The sequence below is a fragment of the Solea solea genome, chromosome 9 (assembly GCF_958295425.1).
Source record: "Solea solea chromosome 9, fSolSol10.1, whole genome shotgun sequence".
NCBI lineage: Eukaryota > Metazoa > Chordata > Actinopteri > Pleuronectiformes > Soleidae > Solea > Solea solea.
In genome coordinates this window covers 18,203,446-18,225,454 of record NC_081142.1, presented here as the reverse complement: position 1 = coordinate 18,225,454, position 22,009 = coordinate 18,203,446, and the positions used below count along the sequence as shown (strand labels likewise).

Here is a 22,009-nt window from a genome sequence, read left to right as displayed (position 1 = left end):
TTTCTTTCCACTGGCGACTCTGGACCGTGACGACCGCTGAGATTTCTTGTTCCTTTTTTTTTTTTTTTGTTACATGGGTTGCTTGTGCGAGCACGCTTATCATGACATGACACACCGCCCCGTTTCCCTGGAATTCCCAAAGTAGTCATAAAATCCCTTAAGCTTGTATAGAAGATGCTGATTAGGATGCTGTAAATAAAGGCACCCACATCACCGCTTCTGCATTGCCAGATACTTGTGGTGTTATTTTTTTTACTTGCCTGCTATTTACAGAGACACACAGGAAAGACTCGTCATAAATCCACTCAGATCCACTTTGGCCCAGGAAGGAGAACAGAAAGCACAGTTTAACACGCTAACTTTTTAATCCCTGTAAGTCCCCACTCTGCTCTTAAGTGAGACCGAGGCTTAACACTTTTTACTCGAGAGGCGTCAGTCCATCAATCATCGGCCTCTGAAAAGTAAAGTGAAAAATCTCAAGAGAACTCAGATGATGGCACACTTTCATTCCTCGTTTTCTTATTCTTCAACAGTAAAAAAAAGACTCTTTGAGTGTGTGATTAGGATCTAAATTTAGTTTGGTGTGACACTACAAAGTCTCAGATAAGCGTTAGGTTCAGTGTCTTCACAGCGACAGTCAAAGCTCTAACAGGACGTCGCCACTTATCAGGAAAGGGACGGGTCGTTCTTATGGAGTATGAAACCACTTCACAGTCCATAATACCACGGATACTTTTTCAGGTGGAAAATACAATTTGTAGCTTGTAGATTAAAGCTAAAAGTCAAGATACACTGGGTTTACATTCTGAATATGGACTTAAAAACTGGGAATTGGGATTTTTTAACAACGTTATGGTGATCTGCAGATGGTAAATCCTTATTATAATAACAATAACATTAATAATACTGACAAGTGTGACTTTTCATGTCACTGTACTTGTCATTTGTGTAATTTTTTGATTATGGTAAAAAAAAAAAAACAGCTTGCGAAACATTGTTCGCCCTATGTCAGCTGGGATTTGGCACCAGCTGACATAGGCAGGGTACATCCCGGACAGGTCGCCAGTCCATCACAGGGCCACATAGAGACAAACAACCATCCACTCTCACACCTATGGTCAATTAAGAGTGTCCTATTTGCCCAATCCCCAAATCTGCATGTTTCTGGACGGTGGGAGGAAACCGGAGAAGCTGGAGAAAACCCACTCACAGGGACAACATACAAACTCCATGAAGAAAGGCCGTTGTTCCAACCACATCTCAAACCTGGGTCTTGACTTAAAGCACTTGGTCGCGTTACGATTTTGATTATTTTTCACATAACTGTGCAGCTTTAGTACGGCTCTACACACGCACGTACTCTGGAGAAAAACAACAGCATAGCCATATAATGCCAGCCCTCTCACCTCAGGTAGACAAACATAAAGACAGCTCTGTGTGAGTGGGATCAGACTTTTAACAGTTTCAGGCAAACATGCTCTTAAAAACACTGATAAAAATGTCACAGCAGTGACACACGTCCCCACGTGCTGGTGCCATGTCAGCCAGCGCAGCTCCTGCGTTCTGCTCAGATTCTCATTATCAAATGCTTGTCTTATCTTTCATCTCCACCAGGTTTGGAATGAACTGTGCTCCCGGATTTGTGATTAAAAGCCCATAAACGCATGATACATTCATTCTACACGAAGCCTTTCCCAGACGCTGATTCCCAAAACAGATTACGCAGGAATGCTTTGTGAACATCCTCCTGCTTCCTGTTGTCAATCTTTCCCCAGATAATAATAATCTGCTTGTTTCATCGCAAGGGGAACACAATTTAACACAATCTTTTACAAAGTTGCACAGAGATAGCGTTTATTTGTTGTTTTTTTCCTCAAAATGGAAACTCATACCCGGCGGACCCTCTGACCTTCCCTGTGCTGTGAGGCACATCAACCTAGACACAACAACACATCTGTTCCACGTAAGCAGCGCCTCCTGAAACACGCCCACCCCATTTTTAACTCACACCCCAGTTTATGAAAACGTCACATGATGAACATGTTAAGACTTTTTCTGTTGTCATCATTTAAAATAAAAATAAAAAAAAGAACTCCGTCCACTCAGTCCCCGCTCACATACGTGCCTGTGCACATGTGCTTGTGTTAGTCTGTAGTGAGGATAATACAGCCATTCAAGTAAATCATTAGCCTGCTATGAGTCAGTGTTAGTGTTTACTTTTGTGTCTTAGCTGCTGATCAGGACACACACACACACACACACACACACGCAGGCTCACACAGCTATCCTTTAAGGACTCTCATTGACCTCCACTCATTTCTAAACAAAGCCTCATCCTTAACTAAAGCATTATTCCAAATGTTAGCCCTAAATTTACCAATTTCTTTAGAAATTAGCTGCTGCCTCATTAGGACTTTTGGTCTGTATGAGGACAGTGTTTATGCCAGAACACAAACACACACACACACACACAAGGTCATGGGATGAGGAGTGAACAGGTGTGCTTCCTCTTCAGGTGCCGAGCTGACAACAAGCCCCCGCTGAGCGTCCGTCCTCTCACATTTAAAGTGCTGGAGGTTTGGAGGATTGAAATCATAAGCAGTTTCAAGGACAAACAAACAAACAAACAAACAAAGACTACAGCTACAGACGACAGCCGCTTTTTCGTTTTCCCTTAATCGATTCAGACCGTTTGATTCAGTCTCCAATGTGCCACCAAAGACTACATGGCACACAATGCACCGGTGCACGGCTCTACCTTTGACCTGTTGTTCAAACAAAGCGGAAGGTCATTCCTCCTGTCAGTGCTGCAGTCAACGCTTCGCCCCGGAGAACAATCGGGGGTTTGTTCTCCGTCCTGCCCCCCTCCCTGCTGTCTTCCACGCCCCCACAGCACTGGGTGGGAGACGTGTGTGTACTGCTGCCTTGTCCGATGGCCCCATAAAGCTCTGCAGTGTGTTTGCTTTTCACTCCGCAGCACAGCCCTGTGTTCTCCCCCCCCAAAAAAATTTTAAATAAGAAAACTCTTGAGTTTTAACTCAGACGCTCAGATGCCACGTGTGAACACTCCGGAATACATCTGCAAAACTTGGGAATGCTAACCTGCAGTTAAAGAAATATCCGGACACCCACACAGGCCTGGAGGTCATTGTAAAGTGGTTCCCTGCTTCTCTGGACGGCCCAGGGTTCAGCTAATCCCCCATGCATGAGCCAAATACCATCTGTGTTTGTTCGGCAACAAAGGGGGCACTTGTTAATGACTTTCCTTGTCTTCGCTGAAGTACTCCTGAGGGCCGGGGTTTGGGGGGGTGAGGGGGGGAAGTAGTCTATGGAAAAGGCAAATTAAAATAACCACAAACTAGGATCAATAACTGTCCAGGGCTCTCCACCAGCAGAGCTTGGGACACACAGGAGAGAGAGAGAGAGAGAGAACACATAACTGAACCAGTTTCCCATCACTGCTTCACTATAGAAGCTTTGTTTCTACACTAAGGCCAAACAGGATGAGCTGAGAGCTTAATCATTATTCAAAGTGACCAAACAAACAAACCCTTCCCAAGGTGATTATATGTTTACTTCTCTTATCCACTTGTGGTTATTTTGTAATAAATTGTAATTTACTGTAACAGTTAAGGGTTTTTTTAAACAATGAATGCTCTCTTTGCTGTGGCTGAAGACGCCGCTGACGTGACGAAGCCCCAAAACATAAACACGGTATTATGGGATGTCACTTGTCTGCTTGAGTCAAGTGTGCCTCACCGATAGAGAAACATCATCTGGTATTATTTACAGATTTTTACAAACTAACAAATATTCCAATAGAGCTACAAGAATTCATCATTTTTATCATTATTATTACAACAAGCCAACAAGATTTTTCATCTTAAATGTGAATATTGTCCGATTCCTTTGCTCCACATAAAGAAATCGTTCAAACTAAATCATTTGTAGACAAAACAAGACACCTAAGAACTTCTCTGACATTGTATGGACCACACAACTCATCTATAATCTATAAAAATGGAAAGATGAATCTATAAAATAATAAATAGATGCATATACTCCAGGCATCTTTCGGGTTCCATGATCTTGTTTACTCTCTCTCTGCTCAGCTACAAACCGGACAAAGGTGAAACAGTTCGCCAAGCCATGTCCAAAAATAACAACCACCACCTCCCAGCGCCTTTACAGCTCACTAATATTTAACACATTAAGTCTTGTTTATTTCGATCTGTGTATAGATGTCACACTGCGGTTCAATGTTCCAGACTCACGCCCATGACTTAAAGACTGTTGCATTTCATCTCCGCTGACAGACGTCCCTTTCAAATCCAAATACACAACGTGCCTGCTGTAATTCCCCCTACTGACCCAATGAAGAAATCACAGTGTTCAGTTTCTGGGACATTAAGTGCAAAGTGCAGTTGTTGAAACACTGAAAATGTTTTCACAATAAAAAATAATGTCAAATAAGTTGATACCAATAACTCTGGCAACTATAGCAAGTATGTGTAGTGTGTCATTATACTGATGTATATCAGACCTTTCAGGACAATTATTTTGCAATATATATTTTTTTTATTGAATTATTGCAACAATTTCCAGGAATTCTGTAGCTGATCTACAGAAAGAATTTCCTCTGCCTGCCGTCTAAAGTGTCCACAGAGCGTAATAATGCACAGATCAACTCCCGGAGGAGAACGCTGAACACTGCCGAGGGCAAACTGCCGAAGATAATGTTGTTTGCCTTGATTTTTCACAGCTTGTTGCTCGTGTTGATGACACATTTCTGCCTCCTTTGACTGGATTGTGATTTGAAACAATGGAAGGCTGCACACTGGGCATGTTTTGCAAGCTTTGGATTGAACTCTGACCTCCGGATAATCCCTTTCACTACCTCTGCTTTTAAATTAGCCACGTGACACGCCCGCTCTCGCTGCTCATCCACTTGCTTTTTGCTTATTACTGAGTGAAAAATACAAAATTATTTTTGAATCTACATTTTTAATTTAATACTACAAAAAAATATATAAAAACCATGGATTTAAAATAAAAGTTATTTCTTGAAAGACACACGGATTACATGACAATACAATTGCTATTCATAGAAAAACCTGTTTTTAAATCATCTTACATCATGATAATTACTGATAATCGACTGATTTGAAAATGTTTAATGTGAGCCCCACCGCCACCTACACTCTGTCCTCTTCCCTCGCTCGGGACAATCTGCGACAGCAACTCGCTTGGCAGAGCAAATTTAGGCAATGAGCAAAAACCAACAATCCACGCTGGTGCTGGCCCTTTTTTTCTAGCCCACTCATCTGTTAACTGTGTTCTTTGCCCTGCCAGGCAAATGCAAGTGGATCAAAGCAGGCATGATAGGACAACGCCTATACGGGGCCTCTTCCCAAAACCAACAGCAGTTCCTACAATGTGTAGGGGTTTCCACGGCCGTCCTCTTTTTTTGTGAGAGAAAAAAAAAAATCATGACTACATCATTTTCTACAACCTCTCCACCCGCCCACCCTAAATTCTGCTGCACTGCTGTTCATTACGTGGCTAATTTAGGTGACTGCAAAGATGTGCCGCAACTACACGATTCTATTTCAATTTTTTACAAAAACGAGAGTGGAAACAACATGAAAATGACATTGGATGTTTGAGAAATGACTGCAATGACGTGTGTGAAACGCTTTCACTACCACCATCATCTTAAAATAATACCATAGAACCTGTGTGAGGCTGTGTTCATAATTGGCATTAATATGTAATCACAAGTGGACAACTCACTTCATCAGTTCACACTTGGATCTAGTCTATATAAATAAATAAATAAATAAATAAACCAGGCCTTCTCTTCATTTAACTTAACTTAAATTCCTTCTCTGCGTTTAACCCATCCTCTACTAGAAGTCACCCAGCCATTTTTTGAGCTGGTGGTGACTGGAACCGGCAACCCTCCGGTTACAAGCCAAGTTCCCTTTCCATTTGACCAACGTGCTGCCCGTGCTTAAGAACTGGACAAAGCCTTCTTTGAAAAGTGAAGCCCCGTGGACGTAGGATATATGGTTGCAAAAAGTCTATGAGAGCATGAGTGATAACGTCAGTACACATTTTCCTGAGGAGTTAATGGTCTCCATTGCTAGTTTCGGGGGTCTTCCTCAATAGCAACATGATGTTCATTTTGTAAATTAAGTTTTCATTTAGAGGAAAATGGACAATGAAGCATGGAGAGACTGATATCATCACATATGATCCTGGCTGCAGGTGACGTCTTCTGAACTTCCAGTTTCAGAGGGTGACATGGCTGAGACGCACCTGAGAGTCATCGCATTTACACTCTCAGTGGTCACAACACGTCTCCGACCACCGCCTGAAAAGGTCTGACAGATCAGATAATAATCCGTCCTCGATGTGTCTCGGGTGTATTTACACCTGTACTTACAAGTGGTCAGGTGCTCTCCGATCACGGAAAACACATTTTAATGCCACGTGTAAATGGGGCCTTTGTCCATGACATATTCCTTTGTGAAGATCAAACACATGGACACTAATAACCTCGTCCTTTGTGAATCAAAAAAAGGGGAGAAGAAATCAAACAGTGCACGCTATTCCTGTGTGTTCCAGGCAAATAAAATCACCCAAATGTTTGACACGGCCATAATACTGTAGATTTCAAAAGGGTTTTTTGACATTTTTTGCACAAAGCCAGCATAATTAATGTGCACGACTTGTTTACATGTACAACTTCTATAACACAGAGGTTTTCTGTAGAGCCTGTGCCTTCAGCTCGGCCCAGGACACATTCACGGACACGCTGCTCAAACCGTGTGCCCTCATTGCATCCTGTGTGTGGGTGTGTTTACACACGTATTAGTCATGTCCACTTGTGATCACATCAGCCATGATGCATCTTAATAGCCTTTATGAAAACATGAGCTAACCTGTTGGGAGCAAGAATGACCTAAAGTGTGTGCTTGTGTACGTTAGCCCTTCCCTCAGACATCAGTCCATACAGGTATGTTGACTACTGGAATGCTTTTACGACAGAAGGCTGATTCTGAGACAAGCAGCCAACACACCCATTCAATCACATTCAAGACTGGATCAATACTAAACCCAGACTTCAAATTAATATATATGTTATGCCTCCAGCTCAGCTCAGAAACTATTCTCATTTTTACTTAAATTACATTTCAAATCCCTCTTTTATTGTACTGCAGGCTGCATATGCTTCTCTACTCATTATTCTGTTTTAAACATTTTAAGATTTATTGTAAAACAAGTGTAGATTATTCCATAGAATAGGTTTTTTCAGTTATGTTGTTTTATGTATTAATAATGATAACAGTATTTTGGAAACGTAACTCGAGGACAACAGTGATCTGTGAGGGGTGACCTTGTGTGTGTTTTTACCTGTGATCACGTTGATGTCGGGATACGTGTTTTCACACAGCTCCACGCCGTGGCTGTCTCTCTCGAACGCCTCGCGCAGCTCCTTCTTCACGGCGGCGGATCCGCACAGACGGTAGAGACCGACCACCTGGCAATGCACACACACAAGTAGGTCAACTAAATATGCATGGCTTTGGGAGGCAAACAGTGGACAGAGAAGCAAGTGATGGACAGAAGCCAGAGGGAATTTCACAGAAGAATCCAATCCACTCACCTCAGAACTCTAGTCTGTTTTCTCTCTACAAAACAACAGCTGATTTGAATAACTGACAAAAAAATTTTTTTTTCAAAATCAATAGGGCCAGTGTGACACAGAACCAGGCAACTACAAGTTGCCGACTGAAAAGGAAGATTCAGACTCAGTTTTATACTTGTTGTCCTGCAGAAAAACATCCTTTCCTTGCCTAAGCCTCCAGCGTGTGACCTGAAGGAACTACTAACTATTTCCTCAGGACTTTCTGACATTTGATAGTTGAAACTTGGCACCAGTGGAGTCTTTGTTATGTTAGGATTAAGCCCAGCGACAGACATACCATAATTTCTCCTACATGTGTCTGTCTGGTATGTGGCATAGCAGGCCAACTAGTGTGGTTGCCCCAGTAACGTGTTAAATCAGTGGGCTGTGAATGGCGGGTCGGGTCCAGAACACACACACACACACACACACACACACACACACACACACACACAGTAGTGGCCTTTCCGGGCTCCAATGTAGGAGCATTTTAATGTCTCCCCATCCCACCACGGCGAGAATTCGCAAGCTCTGCTCTTCCAGTTGAGCAGTGTTTTCTAAACCTCACATGAGAGGGAGAGAGGAGGACAGATTAGGCAGGGATTTGGCTTTGTGTGAGAGTAAACACAAGTCATTGGGTACAATGAACAACAAGTCCATTCAGAAAAAAAACAAAAAAACAGTCTCTCTCTTTAGGGGGAGAGCCCAAGTGCAGGCGGGCAACAGCTGTTAGCGGAAAGAGGGCTCGCACTTATGCACTTTGGCTGCCGGGCAACACAACAAGCAGCACCAGCTAAGAGCCATATGTAGAATGAGGCGGAGACAATGACCAAAGCACCAAGCGAGACCCATCGACCTCAGAGCGGATGCACGCCGACTGAAGGGCCAATTACTTACTTTGACAATAAATTGTCTTTAACTTCCACACAACTTCAACTTCAACTTTACACTTTACAGGTAAAATGTAAAGGTTCCCCATAAGGGCTGAACAATTTATCGAAATATTATCGAAATTGCGAAAGCCTACTGCAATATTGAAATCGCAATATTTGTTAGGTCAAAATATAATTTTAGATGAATTATTGTCTTGATCTTCTTGTCACATCTTATTCTACAGATGGACGAGAGTGTCTTTGTTTCTCACAGATCTGCACAAATATCACAAAGTAATCATCTTAAATGTGTTTTTCAAATGAAAATAATGAGGTAAAAATGTACCATTCCCTGTCGTTTGACAGGAGAACAGAGATTTATAATTGCAATCAGAAGGGTGTGATTTTAAATACATAAAAAATATGCAAACAAAACAAAGAGCGACAGCAGCCACTGCACTTGATGCCTCTTTTCTAGATGAACCTGGAAAATGCCAATCACACTCTTCATATTTTGTATAATAATCCCCACAAGACAAAGACGAACACCACAGTCTGCAGCTATATATTAGTCAACCTGTGACAATATTGTCATAATTTAACAAAGACCTTTTTGACCTTTGCACAACTTAAAAGCCCAAACGTTATTCCTGAAGCCAATGAAACCAGCAATGTAATGAATTCCATATAAGATAACAAAAGCATGTTGCCTATTTGAGCCTCCGTTTTTGACCATATTATGAATTTTCAGCTCATTTTCAGCTCAATTTTTGTCTGTTTTACTGAGTATTGTATATCTTTAAAGTTTAGACTCTTGGTCAAAGAAATCACCTAAAAATGGTAGGTCAGACAATAATCCCATTTAGTATAGCTGCAGTCTTGACAACATAACAAATTCCGTTTTGTGATAACAGGTCACAACATGTGCTCCACTTTTTCTGTCATGTTTGACAGAATGTATGTAGGTTACTGGGATAGCTCCTTTTTTTTTTTTTTTAATATAACTTTTTAATGGGCTCACTAACATAACTCCTGCATCTGACACAGACATTATCTGCAGTCTTTTCAAAACACCCACAATCACCCAGCGTCATAAAAGCTAGAGAAGGCCCCGAGGACACACAATTCCTCTGAAAAAGAGACTCCATCAAAGATCCACATAATCATTTGTAAAGGCGCACAGCTACACGTCTGACTGAGCGTGCTTCGGTGACACAACCTGAAACAAATTCCTCCGGGATCTGGTGTCAACCCCGTCCTAACCTCTGTCTGCCTCCAACCTGGAGGAGCACTTACACTTGATCTCTGACTGATACCCTGATACCCTCCCTGTAATTAAAGAAGGGGAGAGTGATTAGGAGAAAACACTGTGAGGGACAGGAGTCAAGACTGAGTAGAAAAAAGAGGGAGACAGAGGGAGAAACAGACATAACACAGGCAGACGAGGCGAGACAGAAACAGATGGGAATCACAATATGGCAGGATGAAGCAGGGTGAGCTAGGCAAACAGAGGAAACCTGAGTGAACCGACTAAATGGATAACTTGTGAAAGCTACAGCCCATGAAGAGGTCAAATAGGTGAACTTCCCCACAGTGCATCTTAGACAGCTTCCCTGAGGCGACAGTTCCAGCCCACCAAAATGATGGAAAGTGCACAATCAAGGTCATGTAAATGGCTAATGTGTTGAAGCACAAATATGACAATCGTCAGCGAGATTGATGAACTATGAGAGTCCTTCAGTAAGCTAAAAAAAGAAAAAAAAGAAAAGAACTGTTAGTTGAACTTTGGGTTTTGGAAAACTGTGGTGAAAAATACACCAAACTATTTCATTGGTTGTTGTGTGAAAAAATGTTTGTATCTCCTCACTGGTCTGAGAGCACCAGGGAATTCCCTAGTCAGAGTTGGACGATGTGTCCAGGGAAAGGGTAGTCTGGGGCCTCCTGCTAGAGCTGCTACCCCCACAATGTGATCTCGATAAATGGATGGATGGATGGATGGATGGATGGATGTTCATTCCAATGAATGATGAAGCAGCAAAGTGGAAAACCTATTTGTTCCCACTTCAGTGCAAAAATGGCAAAAACAGCTGAGTGTTCTACCACATTCCCACCAGTCAAAAACCCTTTTAATCCCAGGTTTAAAAGGGTTTTCAACACTGCGAACGTGTTGAATCATAGTTCACTCTCTGGTGAAGTACATGCAATCCACTTTTTTGATTTTTAATGGCTTCAGCTCCGATCGGCAAAAACATGTGATTTCTGCCACAACAATACAATGAGATCAGGCCATGAATGTTTTATAGCGAATCTCACATATTAGGTTTAGGGTTTTCTTGGTAGCTCCTTAAAATTGGAGGACTTAAGTAAAACCCCAACAATCCCAAATATACCCACTAATTCCAGTGTGAAAGAGGCTTCTGCGAGCAGACTGCACAAGTCACTGGCTGCTTGGAGAGGTCTAATGTTTTGCATGTTGGCTCCAGGCATCCACTGCCCCTGGCATGCACCCCCTGCCCAGAGTGATCAGTCAGGAACAGTGGCCAGACACTTTTACTGCCCCTATCTCAGCTCTAATTAGGAGGAACACCGCCACCTCTTTCTGGGCTTCAAAGGACACAAAAAATATGGAGGGGGAACAGGGGGGACCATCACATGATCTACTCCAACATCATCACCACCACCACACCAGTCTCTTAAAAGTCAGTCTTTCTTCTCTCTGAATAAAGGAGCCCGTCGCCTCAGGAAAGCTCAATGTCATCATGAAGTGTAGCACATATCGCACGTCCCTTGTATCTTTTCTGCTCATGCCAGTCATGCGGCATTATTACTGGCTGCAGGGCGAACACATGGAACACAAAGCTAAAAGGATGCTCTGAATGTAAGATTACTTCTCTCCCTGTTCTTTCAATCCACACAAAACATGCATTATATAATTGTACCCTGCTCCTTTTCAAATTAATCCCCTTGTATTTTTAATTTACAGAACAGGTTGAAAGCAGCTTTCTACCATACATGCTCTTCCAACACTTGCCTTTATACATAGCATGTCAAGATATTAAAGTTTTTGGCTGACTGACTATTGTTATAACCAAACAATCAAACAATTTATTATTTGTGGTTTGGCAAAGTGTGGATATTTTTCAAGTTTCACATCATGGTACATCTTCTGTTTGTGTTTTGGGGTTAAGACTTCAAGGGAGCTCACTTTGAGCTCTGGGAAATTACTTTAAAAGAATAATACGATGAAAACAGAGCATTTGCAGTCCTAAGTGTTAAAATAATCTATCTAACTCACTAACTAGTATAAGTGATCCCTCATTCAAGTCCTTCTATAATTTAAAAAAAATTATCCTTATCCCACATCCTTTGACATGGACACAAGAGGATAGACGGTTATGCTTTAAGACAAACCAGACCTTTGGCCTGGCCTGTCTCCACGTCAAACACACTGAATCATACACAGACTCACCTGACAGCCTCTCTTCTCAATTTCATTGATGCACTTGCTTATGAGCAGTGGCACCATCAGTCCCGAGTTCTCCTTCTCCACCACCCGCCACGCCTCCACACCAAACACCTGGGGTTCCCTGTCTCCACGTGGCCCGCCATCCAGTGAGTTCTGCCACTGCTCCATCAGGCTCAGCTTGACGTAGATCAGCCCCCGCGGCTCCAGTTTCACCGCCAGCTGGTGCGATCGTGTCACCCGGAATAGCGCAGGCAGGACCACTGTGCCGTGGCAGCAGACGCGGTTGCGTCTCGGCGTGGGCTCCCAACTGAACACCACCAGCTTCAGATGCTGGGCATTCTCCAGTTCAATGTTAAACGTGTGGTCCATGTCTAGGAAGGTGGTACGACATGTGAGGAGAGCGGTTCGTGCTTTGTTAACGGAGTCCACTTGAATGGCGCAGTATACATCTCGAGAGTCAATACGTGGAGGTTTAAGGTCCTCAGCGCCATAAAAGTGCAGGCTCATGAGTCCAGAGATGTACTGGCTGCACTTGGGCTGCTCTGTGAAGCTGTAATGGCGGAAAGCATCAATGTCCAACTCTGTGCCATTAACTTTGGAGTTTCCACCTCCTTCCAACTCCTTGCCTTTCCCTCCCTTCCCTTCTGAAGAGCCGTGCTTCCCAGATTTGGCCACCAGCTCTGGAGAGTCACCGTCACTGAGGTAGCCACCTTTGCTGGCGGACTTTGAGGTGCCGTTACTTTTCTTCTTGCTGAAGCTGTGCTGTGTGGACACACTGCTGTCCAGATGGTATCGGGAGATTACGTTGCGGCTCGCCTGACCACTCCCAGGGGCTGCCAATCTAGTAGGGCCTGAAGTTTGGGGGACAACCTCTGAACCACTGGCGTTATTTCGAGGGGAGTGGGCTCTCGGTTCCAACTCGTTACTACTTGGGGTCCCTTTAATGCTGAGTTTACGGCTAAGCTCTGGGAGCTTCTTCATCTTCATGGAGATCTTTCTGACGGTACGTGGGGACTTGATCTTGTCTGGGAATGACCAGTTGATGGAGCTGCTCTTCTTGGCTGGATTGGGACTGGAAGGAGGGGAGAAGCCAACAGCGTTGGGCAGATCAGCAACATCTAGAAGAAATAACAGAGCAGGAAAAATTTTTATTCCAAATTTTCTTTCAAGTTGAAACATTTTGTAGCCATAATCTTTACTCTAAAGTATTTTTTGTTGGATTACTCCCAGAAATAAATGGCTACTGCCAGCTACAAGTTCTTTAAGTCAGTTTAATCACTGGCATCACTAGGAAATCTACGTTATTGTTGTGATTACAAGTAACTGTCCAGTGTAGACATACAGGAAAGACAAGACAGAAAACCCACAGGCAAAGTGTGCATGAGCCATAATTTACAGTCTCCAGGAAAGAACTACACCTCTGCAGCCCATCATCAAGACATTAGGTTTACATGCAACCCAGTAATCCACTGACAGAGATACATTGAACGGGCAACACATCATATAAACATTTCGGCGCTATATAATAAAGGTATAGTCTATAGATGTAAACCTAGACCTACCCTAATTAGGCTAATTGATGGTTTTTAAATAAACAGATAAATTGTCCACCAAGAAGTTTTCCATGAGGTGTTTTAAAAGTGAGTTTCATTCGATCAAACATTGGGGAAACTGAAGTGGAATGTCATTAGTTGCTCCAGGAAAAACAGCAGCCTATAGGCAGGGAAATGTCTGAACAGAGACACCAACTAGAGCTAGAGTTACTCTGTGATTATTCAAGTTGAAAAATAACCATTTGGACCGGACCTTGAGGGCAGCTCTTACCTAAGTAGATGTCTATGCCATGAAATTTCAGGGTCTAGATGTCTATGCCAGAGTGTCGGCCGTTGTGTCGGTCGTTGTTTAGTCTACAGTAGAGAACTGGCAGTCACGCTGACATGACATGTAATCACTTTTGAAGATGTTAACCCGCGGTGTCACCGGTGATCCCCGTGGTAGTAAAAGGGTTAAGGTAAATCCGTTAGCAAATATTTGGAGCAACAACCATGGAGCACCGCTGACATTCCACTTGGAGTTGTGGTGATGGACACTTATAGCTCTCTTTTGGTCTCCATGTGGACATGTCTGATAATTGCTAAAACCTCGACTGACATGTTCACCATTTACTCACTAAAGCCCTGTTTCCACTAATTGGTACATTTCGGTTGAGTTTTTGTATGCTGCGAATGTATTTCCAATTCCATTTCCAAGTTATCTGATTGCTAACCCATCCCACTTTTTGGCACCCTTCTGTTGGGGGTGCCAAATGGGTGGAGGGTGACACTGCAGTCCAAATATATGGAGCATTTGGACAGAGTGAGGAGTCAAATTGGTTGTGATTTGGTTTTAACGAATAATAACAGCACGCAGCTGTGTTTACAGTATCACATTTGCCTTCATTGAATTCAGGACTGATATGACGTCACACTATTTACAAATGGCAGCTGGTGCCTACAAATCACATGGTGGAAACACACACCGGATCAGGGTTTATTGTTCCAAACTGTACCATGGCGAGCTGAACTGCACTGGACCCCCTTGGTGAAAATGCAGCATGGCCAAGTGTCCAGATGGTGCCGCACACAGATGCAGCGGCTTCAGCTCTCTGGTGTGAGATATGTCTTATAATTATGATATGTCTTCCGTTTGGTTATTATTTGTGTGTCTTATGTTTGATTCCTTTTTATTGTAGTGGTTTTCAGAAGACGCACCATTCATTTCATAGTCCTGACCAATGACAATAAAGGCTTTCTATTGTATTCTATTAATAATCAAAAGCACAAGCACTAGTGGCTCCAAATGCAGTTTAGTGATGGCAGATAGCATACAGAGGGTTTTTCAATAGATAATAAAGTAACAATGCATTTCACTTTGCCTGTTATAGCCAAGTAAATACACAGATTCAAAACCCGGGATTGAAAAACATTTACTACACAACTAATCTTATTCTACACACTTAAAACACGTAGAAAGATTGCCATCGCTGACCTAAATGCAAAGCTTTCACTCTTCTTCTAGGATAAAAAAAACACCTGCCAGCCTTGGTGTGAGTGATCAAAGTGGAATTCTTTAAATAAGAGGCATCTCTGCTATTTTCCCACAAGGAGGTGTGGGCCTTTCTCAAACTGGAAAACAGCCTTTTCTGTATTCAGTGCTCCTTTTATATGATTTCCTCTGTGGCTAACCTGTGTCTGAGTCCTGAATGGTAACACCTCACTGCGTGAGTTAATGGGAGATTAAGGCTGGACCACATGACTCAGTAGGAAGAATTTACATTTTGAAGATGTTTTGTATAGCGTTTTAAGACGCTGGCAAGATTTTACATAAGACACGATGTCCAGAGGTTGGTGAGCTATTTAGACAAAAAATACTCTAATGATGGGAGCTTTTAACCTGTAGAAAAAGTTTGGCTGTGAAACTTCAAATGAAAATGCACTTGTTGTTTTTTTGACGGGCTAATTACTTTGAATAAATCTCTGAAACAAAAGAGGGATTCTGTAAAGGGGGGAGAAAAACACAAGGAGAGATACAAAGTGGAAAGAAGAGTGAGGGAGAGCTTGACCCTGCCAACATCACCAGCTCTATTTTCAGAAGGGACCTGCTGTGCTATTCTGGGACCAGGGTCCGCAAGTGAAAAGGGAGGGAGGTAGAGGATGGAGAGAAGGGAAAGATGGGGGGCAGGAGAAGGGCAGGGTGTAGCCTGTAGATGGGGGACAAAGGCACCCCTTGTCCAGGCTCTCAGAGGTCTGGATGGGCGACTGGAAGGCTGGCAAGCTGGTTGGTGAATGTACAAATGAACACGGCTGTTCTCTCACATTCCTAACCAAGCCATGTTTAGCCTCCCTTTCCCTCTTAGCTGAATAACTTTCCCTGTGACAGCTTCCTGCCAATAATATACACAAGAGGTTCTCTGAGAAAATGGGTGGAGGGCACTAGAGGTGCAAATTCACCAAACAACATCTGGGGAGGGTACACAGAGAGCGCCGGTCAAGGTCTGAAACAAGGTTTCCATGAGCAAAGTATTGACTGCAGGGCTTGGCAATAATGGGCTTACTCTTGCTCTAGAATTGCATATTGATACGGTTGTTTTTAAAAAAAAATCCAAATGAAAGCCTTTAATTAAAGTCAATTTAAGTCCAACTGTGATTATATGAGTTTGGGACATTAGGAGCATTGAATATTACACAGTGAGGTGTTAATTGGAGAAAATAATTGACAATGAAAACAGATATCAAAAAAATGACTTGACTGGAGCCCACGACACTTGCTGCCTACAATTATGTTACTACACAAAAACAGTAACTCTGACTTGTTTTAATCTATATTAATAGCAAAGGGAATGCATGAATAAGAGAGAATAAGAAGAACCTAATTCAGTCAATGCGTTTCCACGCACAGTTATGGCGAGCTATGGTTGTAACTTTTAATTGAACTACTGTTCTTATATATAAAATATGAACACTAGTAGGGAATCAGTTGATTAAATGAAGTGTGTCTTTCTCTGCTACACTGCCCCCTTTCAGCTGGTCAGTATTAGCTGGTTTCTGGTTGACCTATTACATCACACACCAAGTTTTCATACCATCTATTAACTTGAAAATGTTAATAGATGGTAAAGCTGACAGAGCACCAGACAGAGCACCAGACAGTCTGAATTTCTCCGTGTCTGTCTTGCTGCAGTTTTCTTCCGAGTACCAGCTTCTGTTCCGGGTCAAACCCCAGGGGAGGGAACTGCTCAGAGCACTTAGGCCAGTTTGGTAAAAACTTCTAGTTCAGACTAACACAATACTACTACATTTTTTCATTGCTTTGAGATTCAGCATGGACTGGGGGGGTGGGGGGTGACGTCCACCAGTATCTGACAAAGTTAATGACTGTTGCATTGTTAATGACGGTGGCTTTACACACACACAGCTGTGTCTTCTGTAGCCTTTGGCCTTGTGGCAGCAGCCAACAGAGTAACGCGACACCTCACTAGCTGAGGTTCAGGGGCGATGGCTTGACACCCAACCCTCCTGGGCCATGTTCCGGGGGTCAAAGGGGAAAAGGGTCCGAATTCCTCTGGGTGACACCTGAGCCCGGCAACAGTGTCCGACCCCCCCAACACTTAAACATGCACTTGCACTCACCATATTACTGTAACACAAAGAGAGAGTGCCTGTAAATATGCATTCATGAAGAAAAACACACACGGACTTGCCCTCCCTGACCCCGTGGCCCTCTCATGACACCTCTTAACAAAGCCTAGGAATTTATGACAAGGGCTTTTCACAACGCTGGCACCAGTCAGGTGCAGAGCAAGGGTGTGTGTGTGTGTGTGTGTGTCTGATACAAACTCATTATCAGATATGCCGCACATATTTTTGCACCCACCAAATTGTCACTCTCTCAGATGTCAAAACACTAATAACAGTCAGATAAAGTTAGACGTTTTCTGAATGTTACACACCTGACTGAGAAGAATGTTAATCTATGTGTGTGTGAGAGAGAGAGAGAGCGAGCGTCTTTATTCTGATAAGCCTGGAGGGTAGACAATAATCTGCTGTCCCTGATTACCCATGTAAAACCGCTTGTATTCACTTGAGTATGCATGTGTCTGTAAAAGCATGTCTGCCACACGTGTGTGTTACATGTAAAAACAGAAAGGACCGGGGGGGGTGCTGACAAACAAGAGGAGTGTAAATAAAGGACTGAATGGCATTCTTGTCCAGTAGTTTCTTCACTCTGCAACCGAGGCCCGGCACTGCACTGCACTGCAGCGCACTGCAGCTTCCTCTCCTTACAGGTCTAATTCAGAAGTGTTGGAAGCACTTTCAAGGGCCACGGGAGCCCGGCCACTGCATTACAATGGTTACAAAACCCCTGCTAATATATCCAAGCATGCAGGCCTTCTCACTAGCACAACATGGCCCCCTGCCAAAGAAGTCCTCGTGTCGTCTTAACTCGCCCACTGCTAGAGGCATTCCTGCTCTGCTGTAACTCAACCGACAGAGTGGCTGCTATTTCTAGGCAGCAGCCACGGCCTCACTGCAACGCCAGAGTCAAAGCGACAAAGCACTGATAGGGAGGTAATAATGTGTTGACAAATGACTTACTTCTATCTGAAAACCAGCCAAAATAAACATTGGCAGAAGGTAATGATTAATGGAAATTTGATGCTAATGTATTAGGTTTACATGGCAGCAGTGCCAACAGTAAATTGATTGACCAGAAAATCTGATATTTGATGAGATGATTTGTCAGCAAGGTCACATAAGCCTGAAACTGACTACACTGCTGCTAACCATGAAGAATCAGGATGTGCTTGATTAAATTGAGTTGCTTTTTATGGTTTTACGGCTTGATGATCACCACTTGGACAAAACTAAACCGATTTTGCTTGAAGGTGAAGTTTGTTTCTGAAGAGCTGGACTGGGATTGACTGGTGTGTTTCCAACTCCAGCACATGATCAAACGCCCGGGATCAAACGCGCTACCAAATAAACCCCTGATACCGTCAGGAGCTATGACCTCCAGTTTATGTCTATTGCGTTATAGTGAGAAAGGATTCTGCATGAGAGAAAAACAGCAGTTTTATCATTTCTAGAACTGCTGCTATTGATGACTCGGGGAACAGACCCGAGAGAAAGAGCTGTGAGAAAACTATGTGATCTGAGATTGAAGTGCTATGTTCTCACAATGTTGCTGTCCGGAGTTGTTGACTTCCTCCAGACCTAACCGTGCAATCTCCACTCAAGATTAAATTCCAGGTTTGAACTCGGAGGCTTGAACTTGCATGTAACTTTAGCAACCGGGCCAACTCTAAAATGCAGCAGCCAGCATGACCAAAACAACCCCCCAGAAATAGCTCTGATCCCACTCTGAGCACCAGCCAAGTCAGATTCCCCACACAGGCGCTAAAGGGAACAAGAGATTGGGAAGACATCATGCTCTCTACCCCCAAAGTCCATCAATCATTATTCTCCATACAAATGGAGCATTCAGATGGACAAAAAGTCAGTCAATAGGCAGCGCATGAGGAGTCTGGAGTGTATCCGGTGAGGGCAAAAGAACCAGCCAGTCGAACAGAGGGAAACTAAAGCCACAGAGAGTCATCTACATCTGCACTGCTTCATTAATTCAGCAGACGCTCTTTACTCATGCTCAATCAACGAAAGGCCTGTCAAATTTCTAGCCCCGCAGATAAAGTGGAGCCTGTATGAGCTCGCATTCACGAAGAGTCAGAGAGAAATCAGAGACGATGGGATGAAAATAATGGCGTTCAGCACTGTGGCTGCACATTGAAGACTTTGTCATGGCCGAGATCAAAGTCCATTATTCGCCTCAGAGGCGTGGCACCTTTACAAATATAGCATAATGTGATATCCTGACATATGTACAGAGGATGTATAAGTATCGCTGGAGAAGTTTGCTGTTTCGTGCAAAATTCACACTATTCTGCTGTTTCTGTGCTAAACATGAAGTAGAGTAGTATTTAGTTTAGTTGACAACTCACTTCAACCAAATTCAGAATTTTTCACAGTCAACAGAGTAAAGTAAAGCCGTGATGATATGAATTAATTAATTTTATTGTGATGAACAATCTGCTCATCAATTTCATATCTGGAGGGAAGTTGGACTAACATACCTAGATAATTCAATAATTTCGAATTCTGATTGCTCCTGCATGTATATGCTTTGAGAGACTGGTGTCGGACTTCCCAGGTCTTTGACCCTGAAGTAGATGGAGACGACGTATAAACTGCAGTAGTGTTGCGGGAAAATAGCAAACAACAACATGGCATGGGCTAGAACGAAAGCTGCGGAGAAGACCAACTTTTGGACAGACGAATAGACGACATTCATGCTTGGGCAGCTAAAGTAACCAAATATTCCATCTCAACGTTCGCTGTTTGTTTGTCCGTCCGTGGCGTAAAAGGTCTACAGGAAACTGATTCAATTGCTCTATCTATAGAGCGATACAGCGAGATACAGAATAAATCTGATTGTCCGATTGCCTGACTCAGTCGAGCTACGGCCGCAGCTCAGCTAAGCTGTGCGTGTAAACGTAGTGATTGACTGCAGAGTGAAGTGACAGCAGGCTGTTGTCCTTTTCACTCCTGTCCACCATCCCCCAACACTCCCAACCAGTTAAGAGAGCAGGAAGGAGTTTGGTGTCATTATGCAGCCAATACAAACAAGCAGCAATAGTTTGAGCAGGTTTCTGACTAAAGACAAGGGGAAAAAAAGCAGTCAGTCTAACATTTCCTTTTGATTTAAAACCAAAGTGCCCACAGCTTCCACAACACAGACATACACAAACACACAACCAATAATGATTGTTTCCTCTTTGATGACACGTACAGTAGGTGGATATGTTGCCTTGTTTTTGTCGTCGCTGTAGATGTGTAGTGTGGGATGGCGGAGCCAAACTCACAGGAATCAATTGCAAAGTCAACAGACAGGAGTGAGAGAGAGAGGGAGAGAGGGAGAGAGAGAGAGGGGTGGAGGGGGGATCAGTTCCGGAGCAAGAGGGAAAGAAAAAACATCACTGCTACTCCCACTATCACAGCTTCCAGTTAGAGCAGCAACACAAACTATCACAATCACAGAGCAGAAGCTAAACATTCCTGTTCAAAAGAGCTGCTGTACAAGATGTAAAATGAGGCCCATGTCTGTGATGGACACCTCTGATTTTGTCCACTCATCTTCTTACCAGGCACAAAAAGGCTTTAACTGTACAACAGAACAGAAATAGCCTAAACTGAATTAGCTCTGTGTCTTGATTAGTTGCTGGGCAAGTGCATTTGGGACTAGTTTAATCCTAATCCCACAAGGAAAGTTTCCCAGGAGGGAGAGTTTTGATGAGCCACACGTGATGTCAGCAAAAGCCAGGAGTTCCATGCCAGTCAATGACGATCAGGGAGTTTGTTGGCCGTCAATCAAATCAACGTCCTTGTCAAGGGCAGATTAGTTTAGTGAGATAATGCAACACCTCCTGCTGTTAAAGACGTTCCTGAAACTTTTTTTTCCTCTGTACGTAGTGACTGCCGTTTCAAAACACGCACTGCTTCATTTTCTTTTTACACCCCTGCAGTGTTAAAGGCTGGAACTTATTTCTGAGGCTTCTTCCCTGCAGTAAATCTGTACGCCGTGAACACAGCAGCGAACATATTAGATTTCACAAAGCAAACCCCAAACCATTCAGCCCTGCTTTGTGCTCCTAAAACTACAAATGGCTGTTGCGTGCCACAGAAGTGTTGTCAAAAGTTGTAATTATAGGCTCAGCTCAAGATGTGCCACTTGATTCAAACTACTGTGTTGCCACATCAGAGAGAACAAAAAGTCGGAAGTTAGGAAAGACAGGCCGAGCTTATTAAGAGACAGGGAGCCGTGTGCTGGCTGTCATCGTTATGCCGTTGCTGTAGACCGACCAGAGTTGTCAACCATTTGCATGCACACAACTATTTGAAACTCCGAATCTGTATTTCAAGGTGAGAGGATTTATGTTCGACGGAGAACTCGCAATCTCGAACCAGCGGTTTACAAGGTTTGCGGCACGCACCGTGCAGTCACATGTAAACGGATATTCCTTCCTCTCAGGAATGCCGGGCCCTGAATTCCTCCTGCCTAATGTCTGTATGAGTTTAACTAATGAGGGACACCGATATGGAGCGATACGATGACAAGACTACAGCTCCTGTTTGCGCTAATCAAACATGACAGAATAAGAAAGACCTCAGCTGGTACAGCCACAGCATATTTTGTGAGGAAACTTTTAAACCCAGTGGACTAATATCTTAACACGTCTCTCCTAAATCCTTAACATAGACTGTATTTAATGATTTACTGGTAAATAAAATTTGTGTATCCTTCAACTGGTAACAATTTCAACACTAGCTGTAATTAGTGCTTAAGGTGTGCACGACCACAAAAATCTGCCCAGAGTGTCTGAGGGCT

At 43.2% G+C, this 22,009-nt stretch overlaps 1 protein-coding gene across 3 annotated transcripts in view; it reads right to left on the bottom strand.

Moving 5' to 3' along the window:
* Positions 1-22,009, bottom strand: part of syde2 (synapse defective 1, Rho GTPase, homolog 2 (C. elegans)) — a 48,779-nt gene that overhangs the window by 14,440 nt on the left and 12,330 nt on the right. For all 3 annotated transcript variants that reach the window (XM_058637993.1, XM_058637992.1, XM_058637995.1), the window contains exons 4-5: positions 12,035-13,149; positions 7,420-7,546 (exon numbers count right to left, since the gene is read on the bottom strand). In XM_058637993.1, coding sequence (XP_058493976.1) covers positions 7,420-7,546; positions 12,035-13,149 — 1,242 coding nt within the window. The remainder of the gene's footprint in view (positions 1-7,419; positions 7,547-12,034; positions 13,150-22,009) is intronic.